General features: G+C 27.7%; 1 protein-coding gene across 2 annotated transcripts; it reads right to left on the bottom strand.

Annotated features, from left to right (window-relative positions):
- Positions 1 to 1,538: 1,538 nt before the first annotated feature.
- On the bottom strand, positions 1,539 to 22,794 carry LOC132941891 (forkhead box protein D2-like). 2 transcript variants are annotated; one of them, XM_061010118.1, is made up of 9 exons: positions 21,894 to 22,794; positions 14,810 to 14,891; positions 12,476 to 12,578; positions 11,625 to 11,989; positions 5,358 to 5,547; positions 4,463 to 4,535; positions 2,745 to 2,817; positions 2,528 to 2,662; positions 1,539 to 2,449 (listed from the first exon to the last, which is right to left on the bottom strand). In XM_061010118.1, the coding sequence occupies exons 1-9, from the start codon at positions 21,972 to 21,974 to the stop codon at positions 2,325 to 2,327; spliced, it is 1,227 nt and encodes a 408-aa protein (XP_060866101.1). In that variant the 5' UTR covers positions 21,975 to 22,794; the 3' UTR covers positions 1,539 to 2,324. The 2 variants fall into 2 exon arrangements, with proteins under 2 accessions (XP_060866101.1, XP_060866100.1); XM_061010117.1 differs by having other exon boundaries at positions 12,434 to 12,578; positions 21,894 to 22,789.

The raw sequence follows: 22,794 nt of genomic DNA, 5'->3' as shown, positions 1-22,794 counted from the left end.
ATAATTTTATCGACTTATAGAAAAAAACAAGCAATTATAGTTTATTGCATTGTATTAAAATACTTCAAGAACCAAAATCTAGTGCGCCCACAGAGTGAGCCTTCCTAATTTGTTTTTTTCTATAAGTCAATAAAATTATAAAAAAAACAAATTAGGAAGGCTCACTCTGTGGGCGCACTAAATTCTGGTTCTAGTATTTTAATACATTGCAATAAACTATAATTTCATACATAATTTGAAAAGAATTAAGTAACCACCTTTACATTTCGGTACCTATTGTTTTTATATTGGCCAGTATGAATCTAGATTAATAATAGTCTGACTTCTGAGTACTTCTTTTAAGATTAAATTATGTCGAGCGAGCTTATTATATTTTATAAGTGTAAATTATTGGGCAGAGTTTATGACTGATCTTTTTTATTACTTAAAATTTCTGGGCCGGGCTAACAACAAAAATGATGATTGCGGGCCCAGTTTTATTTGCCCCTTCCCCTCAACCTATGTACAAACAATAGGAATTAATTTGTGGTAGTAACACATATCTAAATATATTAAACAAGTATTTTAATTTAATGAAATATATTTTTTTCCCAATAATACATAGGCCTATCATATAAATCTCCCAAGTACATTTTATTCTAAGTGTCCAAACCCAAATGTTGTTACTAATTAGTCTAATTGTACCCGAACATGTTGAATTTTGGGTCAATGTGTCCAAACCTTCAACGGCCCTATGTTTTATCCACTATCATCATGTATATACCTGGTTTTAAGCCAAAAAGTGATAGTGTGAGATCAGTGATTAGATATTTAGATCTATTGTCTAATTATATTCTGTATAATATACCATTACTTCTATGTTTTGTTTAGAGTATAGTAGTATTATACTCTAGTACTATACCATTATACCAAATGTGTATATTGCTATTTGCTGATACCAGCTGAAGGCTATAATAATATTATGTATAATGAAAGGATAACTACATTTTTTTTATGAATTTGAACAATAATATTTTATAACTTTTACTAAAAAAACATTTCATACAATATCTCAAAAAAAAGTTCATGAGAGTATCTAACCTTCACATCATCCCCTTGTACACGCCCGTATGAATATTCTAAATTTTTATTCTAATAAAAATTACTGAGTAATCATCTGGTTCAATCTCTATAATTACTTATGTTGCCAATGTAAATAACAGTAAACTACTAACAAAACAAAATTTTAAGCACTCATCCAATTTTTATTATCCAATACTTAAATAAATATAAGTATGTAGGTACTTAGTTAATATGAATTTGTACTGTTTGCTTTGCGTAAAAACTGTATGACGTATACCTATTATAGATAATACCCCTATGTGGCTAAATCCTATATAATACACCTATATATACCTAATTAGTAATTACATACATTTCAATTTATTATACAATAGCAATCATTATAGGTATTGGATTTGGATTAACAAAATAACTATAATAAATCATTTTTATTTTAAATATTTAAATCACAAACTGTTATATATAAGGCACTTAATGTAGGTATTTATATTTAACAATAAGATAGGTACCTACTTAAAATAATAATAATAATGGCTATAAAATCCTAATATTTTATAATACAAAAATACAAAATTAATATAGGTAAATAATATTCATATATCAGAGGCAGACTTATGTTTTTTGTTCATAATTTAAACTCTTAAATTTTGTTTGTACTTTTACAATGTTAAGTAAGTCTAATTGTACTTAAATTATTATTATTTATGACATTTTTAAATTTGACGTAAAAATATATTCTCTTCCTTAACAATATAATACTGACTGTTAATACTAAACATAGTTATAAAATTATATTTTAATAATGTTAATTCAATTGTTTTGGTATATATACAATTTAATCCATTTGGTAACAATATATAAGAAATAAATATTTTGTGTTTTGTTGCTTTGACATTAATCTAAAAACGCAATAATTTATAAATAACAAATAAGTATTAACAAGCGCTAAACTTATTAATACTTATAAATTGACAAAATTATTTTTAAATTAAATTAAATAATTTTTTATTCAGGTGCCTACTTTAAAATAGTAAATGTATTAAACTTGGCCTGCCTCTTAGATCCCCTTAGTAACACTTACTATAATATTAGTACTTCGTAAATTAATAATTATATAAACTTTGAATTCAGAAAAAAAACTCCATGTTATACATACCTAGTTACATTTCTTTGTTACTTATTATTAATGTATTAGGTGTAAACATTATATCATAGAACCATAAATAAAATATGAGTGATTAAGAATATTCACAAATCGCTTTTCATAAATAACATTTTTGTCGTGAATCTGCTACTTCAAAATCTACATTTGGGGGTTGTACCTCAAAATGTTCAAGGTTCAGTGTATCTTGTGTTTTTTCCAATAGATTCAAATGTTCATCTTTCACTAAATCAACAGAAAAATATATTCTTGTTTAAAAAATGATCGGTACATTTAATAGTAATGATTTGAAAAATTGAATACCTGAAATCATATGATCTGGAGAAGATGTTGATGTGGCCCAGTAAGAATACTGAAGAGTAGTATCTGGTAATACCTCTTGTTGTTGACGCCGTTGACATTGTGGATATGTCCCGCCGAAAGTCATACTTGGGCTTGCTAAAAATCATAATAGAACTAATAAATTAAAATGAAAATTGTATGTGTTTAATCATACTTGTTAGATTTTGATTTTTCTTACCCATAGTTGTTGGTAAATGATTGTAATTTGAATGATTCATTGATGAGATCTGAACGGATTGCACTGGTTGCAACTAAATTCAAGATTAAAATTAATAATAAATAAGTATAAGGTACCCCCAAATGGCTGGTTTCCAAAACGCATAAGTCATAACATTAATGTTAAAATATAATCATGTAGGGTATCTGATGGAACACTTTAAAGATTATATAGCCCCCTAGGTATTAGTCATTAACCATGAATTAATAATAATTATTAGTAAACAGTAGGTAGGTTACAGCAAATAATTAGATGTTTGGAATTTGAACTAATTTTCAACAGATCCAAAAATAGGTAAATTAATTATGAATACCATTTCCCGGGTATTAAATATAAGACACTCAGTATTTAAAAAAAAAATTATTTTTTTTAATTCCTTATTCAAAAGCGGAATATTTTTTGGAGTAGGTACCTACCACAGAATAGACCGAAAGGATCTATTATTTCATTCTGTGTAGGTACTTTTATCTCTAAAAATAGAATTTTTGACAAAAGGTAGAGTATTTCAAGAATTAAAAGTTTCGATGTGCACAGTGGAGTGGTGATGCTTGGGTACCCCTCAAAATGTTGATTAACTTTTCAGCTCATCAATACTTTTAATAGATAATAATTATAAATTTATAAATAATAAACTAAACTTGTACGAAATTTAATTTATAAAAATCGAAATACTCCGAATAATATAGGCAGTGGCGTCATTTTACTAAGGGAGGGGGGCAAAGTGGGGATTTGCCCACAAGAACAACCTAATTGTTGGTGATAAAACCACAATCATTTTTTTTTTTTAATTTTGAGGAAACATATTTGGTACTGCTTATCATACTGGATACTTATTAGTTATTGTCGAGAAAATAATTAATATGTATTATAGTTTTTACTTTTTAGTTCGAAATGTGGACACGTTGGTCTTCAGATACAATATAAATACTAAAATTAAAACAATCAGTATCAAATTTATCCACGATTTCTAAAAAAAACCTCTATAATAGAAAGTATTTAATATTTTTTGATTTTTTAATTACTTTTTGTAGTACCTAATTATTAAATTTATTCGACCTCTCTAGAAAAATGTTAAGTGATGCCCTGAGGCACTGGACTGTAGCCGGTATAGCCGTAAGTGTAGGTACCATAATTATTTGACTCCTCCACGTCTTTTTCGATATAAAAATGAGGTTATTTTTATCTGAGAAATAAAAATAAATGTAGCGATAGATGGAGATTGTACTTAGATAAAAATATAATCGGAAATTTGCTTGCGAGCTGTTTTGTAATTTAGTCGTATGGCCCGATCAACACTTTTGCCCCCGCCCCCCTCCCAATAAAAACTGAAATGACGCCACTGGGAATAAGTCCTATGAAATTAAAAATGTATGATGTCATTCAAAAGAGTAAACAATTCAAAAAATGATAAGGACAAATATAGTAAACGTAAAGACTTAAAATTATGTAAGTATGTAACAGAAATATTTGAATAATGAGTACCTATCTTAAGTTAATTTGATCACTCGGATACTGTACCTACCACAATAGCAATTTTGTAATGATAATATTACATTAATATTATAATAACATTATTATAATATTATCATTACAAAATTGATATCGGGGTAGTTACCTATAGTCATGGTATTTGTATATTTATTAATATTAAACTTTAAGAAAGATTAACTTAAACTTACTTGAGATGATAGAGGAAAATGCAATTGATGCGATTGAGGAACTGCCGAATAAGGTGATATTGGCCAACTATTACTGAAACAAAAATATCAATTATATATGCAATGCATTATATAGCAATGCATAGTTATTAGCCAGTGGTCGGGACTAGCGACGCTAAAAGTCTCTTTAGTATAATAGCATTGGCGCAAATAGAGGGGGGGCTTGGGGGGACTTAGTCCCTCCAAATGTTGGTTAAGTCTCCTCCAGTTCAAAATCTAATAATTAGTACTAATTTATATATTCTGTGGTACTAAGTAATATGGCCTATGGGGAGGGATGCTTGAGTCCCCGCAAAAAATTTAGTCAATTTGCGCCTATGTATAATAGGTAGCGATTGACGTAGCGTCGCTACAATACACCTAATGTAGTGATATACTTCTGTGCGCTAGAAATGTTCGGTTAGCGTAACGAAAATTACCATTATTTTTCGCTAACTTCAACCTATTTGGTGATACTTAAAATAGTATGATAACCATAACTATTATATATTTTATTTATTTGTATTATAACGATGACGAGTATACTAACGAATTTTTCGGGTTTAATCCACGATTAACTCGCGTAGTTAAAACCCGTACAGTAACCAAATGTTAGATCAGTACAAACTATATTATATCCAAAAATACAATTTTCAATTGGAACATTTAAAAAAAATGTAGCGTAAAAGTAGCGTGCTACATTTAAACATAGCGTTAGACGCAGCGCACTACATTTAAAAAGTAGTAGTGACGGCGAGCTACTTTTTTTTTTTTTTTTTGGGGGGGGGGTAGTGTTAGTGCGTCACAAAACACTTGTAGCGTCCCGACCACTCCTATTAGCTACATTCAATAATAATTATTGATAAACGTATCAAACCTGTGGTCAAATCTCGGTGTTACATTTGGATTTGAACCAAAATTTGTAGGATGTGATCCTAAAATGCCTCTACTATAATCTGGTCCAAAATACGTCCCAGGTCTACTATAAGGTGTTGTTCTATATGGTCTTTTCATTCTTCGACGTCTTCTATAGTTCCCATTTTCAAACATGTTATCGTATTTTGGATCTAAATATTAATTGTTAATAAAATACAGATGGATGAAAAAAAAGATTAAATAAATAATGCAGCTGATTATAAATTGTAAAAAATTAGACAGCACGTGGGTGTTTTAATGTGTTTCAATAATCATAGATAAAGGGATTGAATTGCTTGTTTTGTTTCTTTTCGTGTCCTCGGTTGAAACCACAGATATATACAATAAGTATTGTATATATCTGTGGTTGAAACTATAAACATTCTTTAGATAAGTTACTGTCATTTACAAAAAAATAACACAGGGACCTGTTGATCTTATAATAATATCATTGTGTGTATTGTGTATACATAAAATAAACGAAAGTTTTTTTACTAAACATTTTTAACATGATAACATTTCAAGTATCTATACAGAGTAATAATTATACAAACATTGAACACATCTTCCGTCCGTCAAATTTAGAATTTTTATGTTTTTTAAAAAGTTTAAATGTAATATTATATAATATAGCGACAATACCTACTTAAACTATACATATTTCAGAAATTTCAAGTAACAATTTATGTAGCAACACAAAAAATGACAAAATAAAAGAACGTATTTAATGTTAAAATAATTACCATGTATGTGTAGGTAATAAATAATAATGTGATTATTTTAAATCTATTTTTATATTTGTATTTGAATACATACAATCTGTAAGAATATATTTACAATTAACATAATAACATGTGATGGACGATGGTAATCCAGGTTAGGTTAGTGTGTTATTATAAAACGCGAATGGTATAAAAGAATTCACATTGCAACGGGAAAAAATATAAAATCGTGATTCGGCACAGGACGATTACACACTTTCACATTTATTTCACGTAAATATAGCACAACACGATTACAGAAGGGTAGAAAGAATTATCTTGTACTTTGGAAGAAATATTGTTCAATTGGTGCGCATTTGTGTTGAGATTTCTTCAAATAAAAAGTCAAAAGGAACAAAAGATTGTGCGCAATGATGTTACTTATGAGCTCCAATAAGGTATTATATTATATATTATAATATTGTTATTATATTGTTGTTATTTGGTTTATTACCCGGGTAGTACACCGGACACCATGTATACGTTTATACTTTATAAATAATAATAAACTTAGGTTCTATATAAAAATGGGTTATTATTGTTTATCATTTTATATGTAAACGGGTCGTCACAAAATTTGTGAAAATATTATGTATTTAAATGAGTTTCCACAAATAATTTACCGGTGTTGGTTCCAAACCCAAAAAATGTAAACTTTTAACCATGTTTTATTTACTGTTTGTTTTACTCGGTTTAATGGACGACAGCATCAAATGTACACAATTATTGTAAAATATTTATTTTATAATTAACACATTTTAAATATCCCTTTGCAATTTGCATATAGCCATATTTAAATACATATAGGCATACATATGATATATACAATGTAATGTAATGTACGTAATTATACGTAGGTATCTAATATAAAATACAAACAAATATTTTTATATTTTTCAAAAATTCAAAGTACTAATAGCTTATAGGTTTAATAAAATATAGCCTAAGGCATGTGTGAATTTATCACTGAAAAATCTATATATATTACAATAATAGAAGATGTCTCATTATTTATTTTTCGAGAAATCTGAAATGGCTAAATTAATTATGGAAAAATTAATACTATATGCATTTTATTTTTTGATTATTTAATATTATACCTACTTAATTTTTAAGTGGATAGTGTAAGTACCTTTGTCCCTTTTTTCGTTTTAATCACAGATACATTATACTAGCTAAACCTGTGCACTTCGTTGCCCGATACAACTTGTATTATGTAGAGCTGGGATTTTTATGTAAAAACATATTTTTACTAAAGCATGATGAATTAATTAAGGTTAAGGATAAATTTGTTTCACGTGATTTGCAATAAAATGAGATAGTGGCACGGAGTAACCCAACTATTCTTCAGAAATGTTAGCGTACCTGCCCTTGCTATTATTCTTAAGAGGAACGCACGGGACGCTTTATCATTTTGCATTTTTATCAAAATTCGCGCGATATCACCATAATAAATTTGTCTTAGAATATTTTATAACCGCGTATCTATAAATTAGTTAATTGTAACTAATTATTAGTAAACTATTAATCAATTTACTTTTATTATCCTTTTCGGTTTGTTATTATTTATAACTACAATATACATATAATAGCTACCTACAGTAATTACCCATGTCTTATATTAACTTGTATTTTGTTTTATTAATTGATTATTTTTAAATATTTTACATATGATTTAAAGAGGGGTATTAAGGGTAAAAGTAAACAATATCCCCTATTTAAATTTTGCAGAGTCGAGTCGAGTCTATATTATTATTATAATTGTATTTAAAAATTTACTCAATATTATTCCACAATCCACAATAGGCAGTTAGGTACCAGGTACCTATGTATACCTAATTTATTTTATATTATAATAGCTACAATCTACATTGAGAAATAATAAGAATGCATTCGATAACTGCTAAAGACACTAATATAAAATTAGAAAAGGTTGAAACTAATTTTAGCATTCTTAGGGGGAAAATTGTTTTAAAAATAACGAAATAATCGGGATAATAATAATTATTTATATTATTTTATTTTGTTTTAGAATGAAAATACAATTAATAAGACATTTATATTTACATCTTTTCTAGATGCTCAGTATTGCATCTACTTTATATCCTATATCCATATAGGAGGCGTACGCACGGGGGGTGCTAAGTATGCCTGGGGCACCTCTGACATTTTGTAATTGGGGCCCTAAGAGCATATAGGGCCAGTATTTTAACTGATGTTACTGATGTGGTCAAAAATAAATCATATATCGGAATAAAAATATAATAAAACGTAAAATATTTTAAATTTCCGAGGAATAACTTATTCTGATTACGTATATGAGAGCCAGAATATGTTATTCTCTGCAAAAGTACAAAAAATAAATAAAAATTGCAATTATTTCAGAAATATATATTGGATCCAAAGAAGTAAATAACTTGGTAGTTACTATAGTAATTATACACCACTGATTAATATTTACATATCCTGTTAAGAGAAGGCTCAAAAATATTGTAGGCACCCCCCGAAATTCAGGTCTTAAAACATATTACACTTTTGTCTAATTAGGACAGAAAGATAAGTATGCAAAATAATTCAACTTGATGAATAAATGTATAATATTAGGTACTTAACAATTATTATAATTATCTTAAAATCTTAATAAATCATCAGATAATATACCTAACTTATCTAAAAAATTTTGAATTAATAATATAATAATTATAAAAATATTTACTTAGAGGTAATACCTATATTTTTATAAACATATTAAATACGTCGTATTTTCTTTTATTTTATTTTTTCGTTTCCGAATTTTAATTAATTTAATTTCTTATCATCGCAACAATGTTAGGTTTACGAGTAGGTACATAGTAGACGATTTATAGTAGTCCCGGCTGCAATAACCACCATCTTAATATTTATCTCATCCGATTATTAAATTGTTTTTAAATTAGACAACACAAAAACCTTAGGCTATTATAAATATAAACTATATTAGCATAATAATACATTTCCAACTAATGTTAAAAATATTGACGAAGATTCCATAATCGTCCTCAGTTTCACCAACACATTTTGAAACATATCAGTATCACTCCAGAAGAACTTACTGCGGCGATACTACGCACCCCCACAAATACATCTCTAGGATGCAGGTAATAGGTATAGGTTTAGAATTCAAAATTAATATATATATATTGTTTATATTTATTAGAAATAGAACACGTCAATCACCTATTAGTTTTTAAAGTAATGAATGATTGTACATTTTCGTCATTATTGTACATTAATTTAAATAGTATATATGCATGCCGTGTACCTAATTAATGTAATATGATCCAACAATTGAAACCAAATTTAGCAAAGGTAGCTAATATATTTTGTTTAATAATTTTTAAACATAACTTGCTTTAATTTCTAAGAATATATTCAATATTTATACCAATATCTGTACAAGCACATACTACAATTAATATAATGTAATAATTAAGTAGAATAGTATCTATAATTATTTTACAGTATTAGTAAACTTGAAAATGTGTTCCTTTTATTGTTGTCATAAAGTTATGTTATACAGCAAAAATATATAATTTTATCTTAACAAAACATTGGTTCAGGGCCGGCACTCCGGTCAAAGGCTTTGAAAACATTAATCAGGCCAACATTAATTTTGCACAATCTATACACGTCTTAAGTACTTACCCCATTATTATATTTATAGCAACGACCGTGATTTAATTATCTAATGCACAATGTACTATCCTCTACTATCCGTTCTACCTGCTCATATTATTTAATTAGGTAATTAAATTAGGCGAGAGGTGCCAGCTATGGACGGTATTCAAATTTCTAATGTATAGTAAAATTTAAATACTACACTATAAAACATAATATATATCTAATTAAATATTAATAGTAGTATATTTCTATAATAATAACTAATAAGTAATAAATAATACAACTATGGCATACACTATAAAAAGTGCTTATGAAGCGGGCAATTCAAATTTTTTCCTGGATTTTAATACTAGGCCTAATAATAAATAAAACATAATGATGTTTTTGAAACGTAATGAATTTCATGTTTTGGTGAGCTAAGCACAACGCACGCGTACAAATCTTTATCATATGTTCAATACTGCTTTGACAGCAGTTTTTTACATATTGTTACGACCATCAGCTGTCGTTTCAATGTAATAACAAACAAAACAAAATCATGCAATATTATAATCTTTATCGCTCTTGATCAAAATTAGTTTGAACATTATAAGTTTGGTCGAAATTATAAATGCTGAATATTTTTTAAGAATTGTAGGCATATTAAATATTAGGTAGCCATATCTACAGTTATTAGTTATATTTATTTATTGGTTCATTTTAATTTGTTTTGATGAACGGAGTTTTTCATACATAAAGGTACCTACCTCCTACTCGTAAATCGTAATCATTATTAGAAAGATTCAAAATTAAAGTTTTAAAATAAAATAAACATATCTATATTATACTATAACACATAAAGTTAAAAAAAAAATAATTTACTAGTTATTACTACTAGTTATTAGTTGTACTTATTTACTCAGTAGGTAACGATTGTATTTTTGAATTTTGTTTTAAAAACATTCTCACTTACTTAGAATTATAATAGTAGGTACTAAAATTCAAATTTATATGCTTTCATATTAATTTTTAATTTTTTTATCGGAAATTTACTATATAATATTTCAAAAGTAAGTTATTCAGTATTCTGAACATTTTATGCATACGAATAACACATATAAATAACTTTCAAAAATTTATAAATTTATTACTAAACCATCATTACAACGGACCTCCTATAAGAGGGAAATCTCCTTACGACGGAAAATAATAACAGTCCCGTAAACCTATATCCCGTTTATTTTGGTCTCTAACGAATACACCTGTATGACGGAAAAATCAGTAGGTACCGAACGATTTCGTAATAAGAAGGTTTTAATCATTATTGTATATTTTAATATATCTAATTAATGATTAGGTAGGTACTTTCCTAAATAGTTACTAAAATCATACAGTAATTCGAATTACTTTTTGTGTTATTACTAAACATACTATAGTACTTCAATACTTCATACATTAATCTGCAGAATAATTTATTAATCATGATCCAGCGGGAAAAAGCTATATTGGTTCTGTATTTGATAATAAATTATACAGAAGAACGTCGAGAAAAATATTTTGTTTATGACGGATTTACGTTAAAAAAAAGCACATGACTTAAAAATTAAGTTATTCTATATAATTGTTTTGTTTTTGTATCACCAAAGTCCAATATATGTATAGGTACATAAAACGTTTTCAGATTTTTTTGGCTAAATGATATTATTACAAAAAAAAATCCTCTGGATGTTATCTTTACTTTGTAACCCGCATACATTGATTAAACTATTGATAGATATAATATATCTATCAATAGTTAATATATTATATTATACTATATTATTTCGTACCTAAAGTCCAGTAGTTGCCTTTTCTATCACCGCCGCCATCCCTAGGTATTTTGACAAAACACTCGTTTAACGACAAATTGTGTCTTATCGAATTTTGCCAACCTTTTTTGTTCTTCTCGAAGTATGGAAACTTAGCCGTGATGTACTTATAAATTTCAGATAACGTAACTCGTTTATACGGTGAATGTTCAATGGCCATAGAGATTAAAGCTACGTACGAATACGGAGGTTTTGAGGGCAAAGCCGTAGCAGCCGGCTGCTGTGGCTGCTGTTGGTCAGTAGACGCTGGTGACCGTTCCTCAGGAGACCCCAACGATGTAACAGTGTTGCTACTAACGTCACCCGTACGCACAACACCATTATTTCTAAATATATATAAATCAAATATATTATATATATATATATATATATATATTAGGTACATAACACATATTTTGTAATTTATTAATAATTTTAAGAGGACGTCGTACCTGCGTGTATTGTCTCAGTCTTACGCAAGTACGACATACAAAATGTTCGTTAACCTGTTTAAATAATGTACTGGTAGTTATAACCTTTTTGAAACTTTACATTTTTAAATGATCATAACTTACTTAAAAATAATAATATCAATGCAATGCTACGTTGTGCTCAAGATAATAATCTTGCATTTAAATTGTATAAGAAGTCAATTGACTCTACTACTAAAACTAACAGCACACTATTGAAACTGGTGAACAAAAATTTGTCACGTCGTACGTGTGTAAGACGGGGACAACACGTGCTGGTACGAACTCCTTTTTAAGAATCTAATAGTTAATCGTATATACTGTAAGTCCGTTTCTGTAGGATAAATGGTCAACGGCACTAACTCTGTGGTAGATGGTTCGTGCATAGAAATATGATGAGAGTCTTGAAAGTAGTTGGGTTGTTTATCTTCACTAGTGTTGTTGGCATTTATATCCGTATCATCTCCTGGGTAAACACAAATCAAATATAATTATTTTTATGCTATATCGAACCATGATAAATTTCTGTTTATTAATTAGCTACCAAGTTTTATTTAAAAATAGGTACAATAAGTACTGACATAACACATTGAAAATACTATCAGCCATCAGGAACTAAGTAATTCTTAAAGTAAATATTAAATTTAAATAATATAATATTAAATATATTTTATAGAGTTGTATCTACAGTATAGATTCAACACAAGACGGCATATTATATCTATGTAGATTCAAAACAAAATAATAATTATGAACTGTGAGTCTGTGAATAAAGTTATATCACATGATGTTTAGGTCAAAATATCAATTTACCATAAGATTACCTAGGACTTATTGTGTATGCCCATTAACAACGATTTACGTAGATATATACATATTAGTACCTCCTATATAAATTATTTACGTACTATAGACGTATATTATAGTTATAAAACAAAAAAAGGTTCTCATAAAAACGTGTTTAAAAACGATTTTAGATCCTGTTAAATATTATTTATTACAAAATGGCTAAATTGTTTACTTATATAAATATATATTATAACATAGAATCTCAAGACAATAAACTGCAGCATACGCTAAAACTAACATTAAACGCAACAGGTTTTAAGAGGGATTTTTTCGATTTTATGTCGTAAAAACTCCATGCAACATATACTTTTTAAACTAAATATTATATTATATTATGATTATAATATAGTATATACCATAGATACATACCCAATACGCATAAACAGGTTCAATATTTTTAAAACATGACAAAATTACAAATATTAATTAGGAAATTTGTTAAATCATACAACTTCCCTAGTTATCGTTTATTTTATTTACAAACAAATTATTATTATACCTAATAGAATATGTTTTGATTAATTCACGCACAGAGTTAAATTTAATGAAATAAAATGTGTTTAAAATACACAAATGATTTGTAAGATAGTAAAATGAATTCTGAAATCTATAATATTTATATGGATCAAACTATATAAATAATATTTTTAACAAATTATTTTTATACAAATAATAAGAATTCCAAAAAATAATATCGAAGTAATTTATGAAAATAATCAAATTGTACAATTTTATAACCAAATTTGGTCCATGTATTTTTTTAATTTTACTTGTTTATTACAAACATCTGTAAAAATTAATAAACATTATATCCTATAGGAATTTAAAATATAAAGTATTAATCCCATGTCTGCTAGTTGGCGACGTGTCTACTCAATTCGAGAAACTAGCCGTGGCGTTTAACAGATCATTAAAATGGTCCTCGTTAAGTACGCCCCACTCCCAACACCTCTTGATCCAACAGCCGATACCTCCACCCCCTCCGAGTTATGATTGAAACGTGACGAAACTACCTTTTCTGGGCCACCTCTCTTCTATAAGTCTGTGACCCATTATTTTAAAACACTATATATATAAAATAAAAATGCATAAAAAACCACACCTACTCACACGGGTCACTCAAGCTAACAGAAAAAAAAAATAGAAAAGAAACCTATTCAGGCAAAATTTACACATACGATTTTATATCACTTATTTTACAAAAATTATTAATAGATATTTTAATGTTTGATTTACTTTATAAATATAGGTACTATGCATACCTACTTAAAATTCCTTAAAACTGTACAATACATTGGATTACATTAGGATTTAGAGTTTTTAAATATAGTTATATTACTATATTATTATTGCTGCAGTGGTGAAACATCGTATTATTTCAAGTTGTCTGTTACTAATAATAATATAATTATATAGATTGTAGGTACGTAGTTAAATTTACATATTTTCTTAGAAAAACACTTCAACCAAAATATGTGATTTAACTATTTGGTAGTATAAAAGTACACTGCAGTTGCAGTATACATAATACACATAAATATATGAATAATATAATATATGAACCTAACCTAACCAAACTTCTAGCTAACATCCTAACAAGTAACAACTAATTTAAGCTAATCTAAATTTTGCGATTCCGATTAGAAACTATATTTTATGATATTTTTATGTTTATATTTGGATTTTACATATACAAGTAAAGGCTGTAAATTTGACTACATAGGTAAGTACTTATAATGCATTAAATACAATTATACTTTTATTATTAATTATTAGGTACACCACTACACCAATAGTAAGAACTAGGAATTAAATATCAATGTACATTATACATGTTATGAATCTTACCTCGCATCGATGTATTTTGTTCGGTGTAAAAACAATCTTCCTGGACATCTTGAAGATAGGTCGTTTCGTTTTTAATATTACTCTGAAATAGATTTTTAACTATATTAAAATTTAAAAATATGACTTTTTTCATCTCGAACCTCGATAACTCGAATTTTTTATTGCCCCTCTGAAGTGTTTCTATAAGTTGTGTTTGGGGTATATAACTCAAAAATACATGAGTTAAATTTATTTTTATTCCCTTTGAGTTTCGAGTTATGGAGACTCGACTGTACCTTAATGGTTTTATAGTTATTTAAGAAGAGAGATACCAAATAAATTGACATTGGACTAAATAAAAACTGAATTACGGATCTTATTATGTTACGAAGTATTTATTTGTAATTAATAGTTAAATTAATTTATTTACTGACTCACGTAGTCACGTGGAGTTATTCAAGGGTTAGGTGATAAATATAATATAATCATAATCAAAACAATATAACTTTTTAATGGGTAGAGGTTTGATTAAGCAAACAATTGTTTACTTTTTTTTTTAATTTGCACATGCCAGGCAAAATTGTTTATACAACTACGTAAGAGAATAATAAACTCATTGCTTCCTGGTTGAACAGCTCGGTGCTCTCTGCAGTATAACTGTACAAGCATCATATTTCTTTGAAATAAATAATAAAAGTTAAGTCGAAAGCTATTTAAATAAAAAGTGACATTGTGTTAAAAGGGATCAAATGATTCGCTTTATATAACTATGTTTATAAGACGTTAACTATTTTATTTCTGTAACTTGGAAATGTATATACTATATACCTACCTATTTGTTTATTAATAAAATGATGAATTTGTTTTTTTTTTGTAATTTAATCGTTGTTTAAATTATTTAGAAATATTCTGTATAATAATTTTAGTCATAATAAAATATTATATGAAGGTATAAAACTACATTATACATAATTATTAAATTGTTCTTTACTGATTACACATTTGGTATACTATACAGAGTGTCCGGCTACGAGGATTTACCCATTGCGATACCTCCTGAGATAATAAATCGGTTTTTTTTATTAGACTCACATAGACGATAGACAAGGACTACATATTATATTTAATTTTTTTAATTTAAAGTTAAAAAATTATTTTTTTGAAACGATTGAACATAGCCATTTTATAGTTTATTTTACTTAAATTGTTGACCTTTCAACATTTTATTTTCATTAACTTCATGGTTTTCAATATTTTTTTTAGTAATAGGTAAAACCGGTTTTTGTTCGGGCTGTTTTTGCGAGCCCCCCTCTACGGCTAACGGCCTCACGGGACACCCTGTATATTATACAGTTTATAAAATATTAAAATGCCTACATAATGTAAAACAATAAGTACTTCAAAATGTTTCGAATGAATTACTTAAAATTATACTTTTGGCATATTATGAAAGTGCCTATATAGGGATTATATTAATGCATTACTTATATCTGTGCGCATGTACATATATATTTAATTGTTTAACAATGGTCAATGACCATAGCAATTTTTAAATTGACTTGATTATTTAAGGATTTTCCGAAGTAAAATTATACATAAAAATACATAAATACGAATAAAATATGTATATTCAAATAAATGTATGATTTAAATAATTATTTTTTAAAAAATCTATAAAAACTATAAAATATTAATTGAATGTTTAAAGCAAAATCGATTAAAAAAAATTTGAATTACCCTATTATCATAAATTTAAAAATAAAAAAAAATAAAAAAATTTCATTATATTGTTGGATTTAGCACATTATAGTATTATACTAAGTAAAAATTATTTATTGTTGATTCATCAAACAAAATGTATAGGTATTATTGCTCATATTATACATGGGTATTATATACTACTGTAGTGCTGATAGTACTGTATATACCTAAGTAGTATAAAATAAAGTGTAAATATTTATAAATTTGTGGGGGGAAATGAGGAACACCATTATAACACGATCTCCTGTACCTATAATTTGTTTTCAGTTTATATCATCATTGAGTAATTGCAGTAGACGTGTTCAATTTGCATTCAACGATAAATAATATAATATATTATAGTAGGTACGTAGTATGTAGTTGGTACATACGATTAAAAACAATTGTGAGCAAAACAGACGGGTGAATCAGCATCAGCTATTTCTATAAAGATATTTTTATAATAAATTTACATTACTATAGGTAATTAATTTTTCTATTAATAGGTACTTAAAAATCAATGGTTATTAGCCTTCTTTTGCTTAAAATAAATACAAGTTACATTATAACATAATACCTATTTATAAAAAATTATAAAAAATAATAATTTACGAAATTATGAAATGATGAAACAGTTTTAAGTCCCTGGTCTATGTAGTTAATATTTTTTGAATTACAAGTTAAATCGTTAAATTAAAAATAGTTATTTTTCATTAAAATGTCTAACGTCATCAAATGCTTTTAATAAATAATTGTGGATATTACAATATTATTTAATTGCTATAATAAGAAGAGCTAACGAGAAAGCTTACAATACATTTTTAAGTATTGAAAAAAGAATGTTATCACCGCATATATCAAAAATAAACAAATTTTTTTATTATATTAGGAAATAAACTTGACATTTTTTACTTTTGAACAACAAAGTACGTATTATATATCTTTAGTTTAATTGTTTTACCTGCAAAAACTCCCACCAATATTAAATAATTTTTTCAATTCCAAAAATGCATTGGTCATCTTCAGACACAAAAAAAAGATATCGTAAAAGCAATACATTCCGCTCAGAATCTTAAATAGAATACATTTTTTATACTTTTAAATCATGTAATACGTAACAGTAGGTAAAACTGTAAATACTAAATAATTTTATTTGAATTATAAAAATACAAAAAACAAACAATTGTATATTAATAGATAAGCTCTCTATTTAGATTTTTATGCTATTGAATTTTTTTTTTAAATATTATTTAATTAGTACCTATATTATTGTATAGTTAATTACAATACTTTTCTAGACGAATGTTTTTACTTGAGAATACATGTAAGTAATCTATTATAAGAAAATAATTTCAAAAATTTAGTAGCTATTTAAGTAGATAAGTAAACAGACAGAATTAGTGAAGGTTGTGCTCACAATGTTACACAATAGGTACAATAAGTGTTTGAAATTTGCTGTTAGTAATAATATTTGTATATACATTTTATAAACAACATGACAAAACCTAAGCTCCAATATTATCATTTTTTTAGATCCGGTTATTTCAGTGTATGTAGGTACTACTGTGTGATTTTTTTTGATTTATTAATAAACATAATATTATCATCCATTATACACAATTATGCACAATTTTATTGTATACACTATATGTATAGTGCACAATGATATTAAAGTAACTTAACTTTATTATAAAATAATATTTCATATTTCATTTATAATTTAATGTGATAATCAACTCGCAATAGTTTTAAGACCCAAATAATATTTATACAATTGGAGCAAATTATAATATTAAAAAAATGTAAAAATGATGTAACTTTCGAACTTTGTTGAGTTATTGGTATATCATTCATAATCAAAGCTGGGTTAATTGGTAATTTTTTTCAACCAGTTACTTACTACTACTAATTAAAAAACTAACTTAATTAGTATAGAACATAAGTCAGTTTCTAAAATTGCAAAATGTCTTACGTAGTTAGAAGTTAGTTTGATGATAGTACCTAACTTAAGTTGAAGAAGAAGTTAGTAGTTCGGTTATTTTGTAGTTTAAAATATAAATATAAAACCCGTTTGTTCAAAATGTGTTAAGTATATTATATAAATTAATTACTAGGTATCTAACTATCTAATTTAAATAGTATTGGTGAATGGTGACGATATACTATTGAACAACTGATAATTAGATCAAATGTTTCATAAGTAGGTAATAAGTTAACAACTAATTGCCTCAATTTCATGGAAACGAATTGAAATATCCGTCATTAGATATTTAGATCACAGAATGTATAACAAAATAAGAAATATTTAGTATATGATACTATATTTCGTATGTGTACATCACATAATGTATACAGGTATATGTGTGTATATATAAATATGCATATATATAAGTGTATAATGTATATCTATTGGCCGTTATAATGATAGGCGTCGTGTCAGAAATATAACTAATATAAATAATTGATAACAAATAATATGACAAGAAAAATGTTTTTATCATAAAATTTAAAATACTTATATTAATTATGAACAAATTGTGATCACAGCTATAAAGATATTAATTGTCAGCACTCAGCAGTTTTACGGAGCATTTGGATTTTTGGAATGAAAAAAAAAACTACAAAAATAACTAGTTAGGTTCATATTGTTTTTAACGAGTTAGATTAGATTACTTTACACATTCAATTCAACTCGGGAAGTTATAACGTTATTATAAATTAAAACAAACTAGTTAAGTTAGAATGTTTCTTAAAAAGTAACTTTGTAACTTATTTCTCTTCTCGTTTATATTCGTTCTTCTTGTTTGTATTATAGTTCTATCAGGGGTTTAAATGTGGGGGACTCAGCCCCCCACCACTGACAGTGGTTAAAAAGCGTCCCCTTTAACAAATCAGGATTAACATTATTCAGTGTTAAAAGTGGGATGAGTATTCTTACACAATCACTATTTAATATTTATACATTAAACATTATATATACAATAATTATACATGGGACGCTTAAAACTTGATGGTGACAGTCCCACCTGGAATGTTTTCCCACTTTAAGCCCTGATTCAAAACTAGGGACCTAATTTGGGTGAAGAGTGGTAGGACCAACCCTATATATTACTTGGTGTAGCGGTCGGTAGAGTATATAGGAAGAGAAAAATATTTAAAGAAATATATTATATTAAATAACTTTTGGTGGGTCAGTGGGTGAGTAAAACTATGTAAGGCTACACCTGAAAAATATAGATACCTTGGGCGCCACTGGGACGTAGTACAATTATTTAGAAACATGGAATACAGGTTTGACGCAGCCACAATAGTTGTCATCACAGACCGATCTTGGGAGAGATATCGAGATACCCACTCGAAATTTCAAATTCAAATTGAATTAATTTAATAAATGTCTTAATTTCTTAGTTGGTATTTAATTATATACAAAAATGCATACCTATATAATATATATATATATGTATATTTATCATTGTTATATTAACTTAATGATTATATCCATATATAAGTTGTTGTTAAATGAAATCTATTAAAAATGTAATCATAAATATTAAAATATATATTATAATTAGTATCTAGGTATACACAAAATAAAATACTATTTTCCAATAATAAATTATGTATTTTTAATGAGGTAATCTTTTAGGTCGTTGTTAATAATGTTTATTAATAGATCAACCATAAAAAAAACTTTGTACAATGAGTGCATTATGGTTTTAATGTTATATCATGATATCTATGTCACGTGCGCTATAGCACGAATTTTCAGAAAATAATGTCGACCGTACGCTATTGAGCAAATTGAAAAAAAAATGTATACTCCCGGCTAACATATTTGGATAGGACGTTTCGTAATAGACACAATGTGATGATGTCACTGCTGTAATATGAATTGTATTGTGTGTCTAACACTCAACAAGTCATACTCGCACGCAGCTAAATTTTTACATAGAAAACTGAACGAAAACCATTTCTAAAATTAGGTCCATTTGAGCTCTATATACGTTTTATTTGGAAAAATTGCAATAACAACAAATCAATTTAATTGTTACGAAAATACCCTACGTTATCGGTTCTTCACTCTATTTTTAAGATATCGAATGCAAAAAACAGGAGATTATCGATAAGAAAATAAGAAATATACATGTAAACGTTGATAATATTTTGGCGATTAACTGATTTTGATTTCCCTAATTAATACGCATCAAGTTATTATATAGTTAGGAATAATTTTTAATAACCAAAATTATAAGTAACGCCCGAGGTAACGCCACTATAAAACCATAATTTTTAAATTTACAAGAAATATACAATTTAGGGAGATACTATAAGTATACGGGATAATATACGAGTAAGATAGGTACATCTATGTAATATATTTATATATACATATATTATAACCATATTTAAAGTTGTTTACATTGTTTAATTTAGGTATACAATATTATTAGGTACAAATGTACAATATAAGGGTAATATTATATAGGCTTATGAATATTAACGGAAACTGCAGGTAGGCACCTATAATTAATGTGTTTCATTATTAAAATTAACACTTAGCTTTATTATCAGTAGAAAAATGATCTATTTATTGTTATTATTAGGTATATCTCCTATATCGTATATCATTCAATATTATATTTAAACTTTTCGCATTCTACAACCTATTGTAAATATGTATTTAGCTGTGACAAATTGTATTCTCGTACTTCAAGTTTTTACGATTATGATTTATACAATATACAGGACAAAAGGAACCTACAAATTTTTTTAGATAAAAACTATACATTTATACCTACAACCTACCTATAAATTTAACGAATGGAAACTAAAAAAAACCATGAAATAAAATACCTAGGTACAATAATATTAAATAATATGCATGTTAATAAAAACAAAGAGTATAATATTATACTGCATACATATTATACACTTCTTGAAAACTAAAATTTTCCCATACAAGATAATTTTTTAAATTTTAATAAATGAACAAGAATTTCAAGCATTTTCTAGGAAAGTAAAGCTATTGAACAATGGCATTCAGTATCATTCACAATACGTACATATTATTATCTACAAGTAAAAATTTGTTGGTATAGAAACTAATATCTAGACATAGGTACACGTACCTGCGATACCCACCTCATCTAAAATTAAATTACAAGTAACTACAGAGCACAACCGCATTATAGAAGATTATAAACACACAACCTATCTACTAATATTTTAGTTAATATCCAATAACACTTCGTTATACTTGTGGAGTTTAACTAGTTAAGTGGCGTAGGTACTATAATGTTCAATGTTTGTAAAATATGAGCTACTGAGCGTTCCGACTATAATAAATTAATAAATAGGCACTTACTCGATCTTTGGAGTGCGAGTCAAAGTTGTAGTTCTCTGCAGTTGTACCGGCCAAGTCGCCGGAACCCGAAAAGTAGCTCATATAAAATACTCCTGAGACTGTGCAGATCTCTCGAATAAGGCCCGAAAGCTGCGCGATGACCGTTTGGAGGTAGGGGTAAGCTGATATTATGATGTTATTTAATGATATAATAAGATATATTATATTTGTAAAGGAATTGTGTATATAAAACGTACGAAATCCGGCCGACAGCTCGGTGCGATCCGGCCTGGACGTATAATATATATATATATATACGAAGTATATAGGTAGGTATAATAATGTTACCAAAGTATACCAGCTATCGATGGTACAGGTAATAAATAACGATCATTATTAGCAACGAGTAGGGTTCGTGACCGCAGATACTAGTGTTGCTGTTATTATCAGAAGATCCATTTCGTCGCGACGGACGGGTCGAATTTGCGGCGTTCGAAAGTCGATAAAAATATACACCACTGGCGACCAAACGGATGGTATATATAGAATGTACCACGAATACGCAACGGGTATAACTGGCGGTCGCACTTTCGTCGAGAAACGAAAATATCTAACCGAAACCTACTGCGAGGGAGAGGTTTGGTCACTGGTCGTGGATAAAATTATAACAGTGGTAGTGGTAGCGGTGGTGGTGGTGGTGGTGGTGGCGGCGGCGGCGATTAACTCTGGCGGGTGGACGACACGTTATCGCGAGGACGTCACTAGGGTGAGTGAGCGGGCGCACGTTCGAACCGAACGACTGTACCTACACACACTGCCTACACGCACTCATTGGGCGAGACCCCGCTCTGACGTCACCGCCCACCAGACTGGACATTGGCGGCGGCGGCGTCGACGCCCCGGCGGACGACCGAGTACACGA

Source organism: Metopolophium dirhodum, chromosome 3, assembly GCF_019925205.1.
Source record: "Metopolophium dirhodum isolate CAU chromosome 3, ASM1992520v1, whole genome shotgun sequence".
NCBI lineage: Eukaryota > Metazoa > Arthropoda > Insecta > Hemiptera > Aphididae > Metopolophium > Metopolophium dirhodum.
Note: the sequence above shows the minus strand (reverse complement) of the source record. Positions and strands in the feature narration are given on the sequence as shown.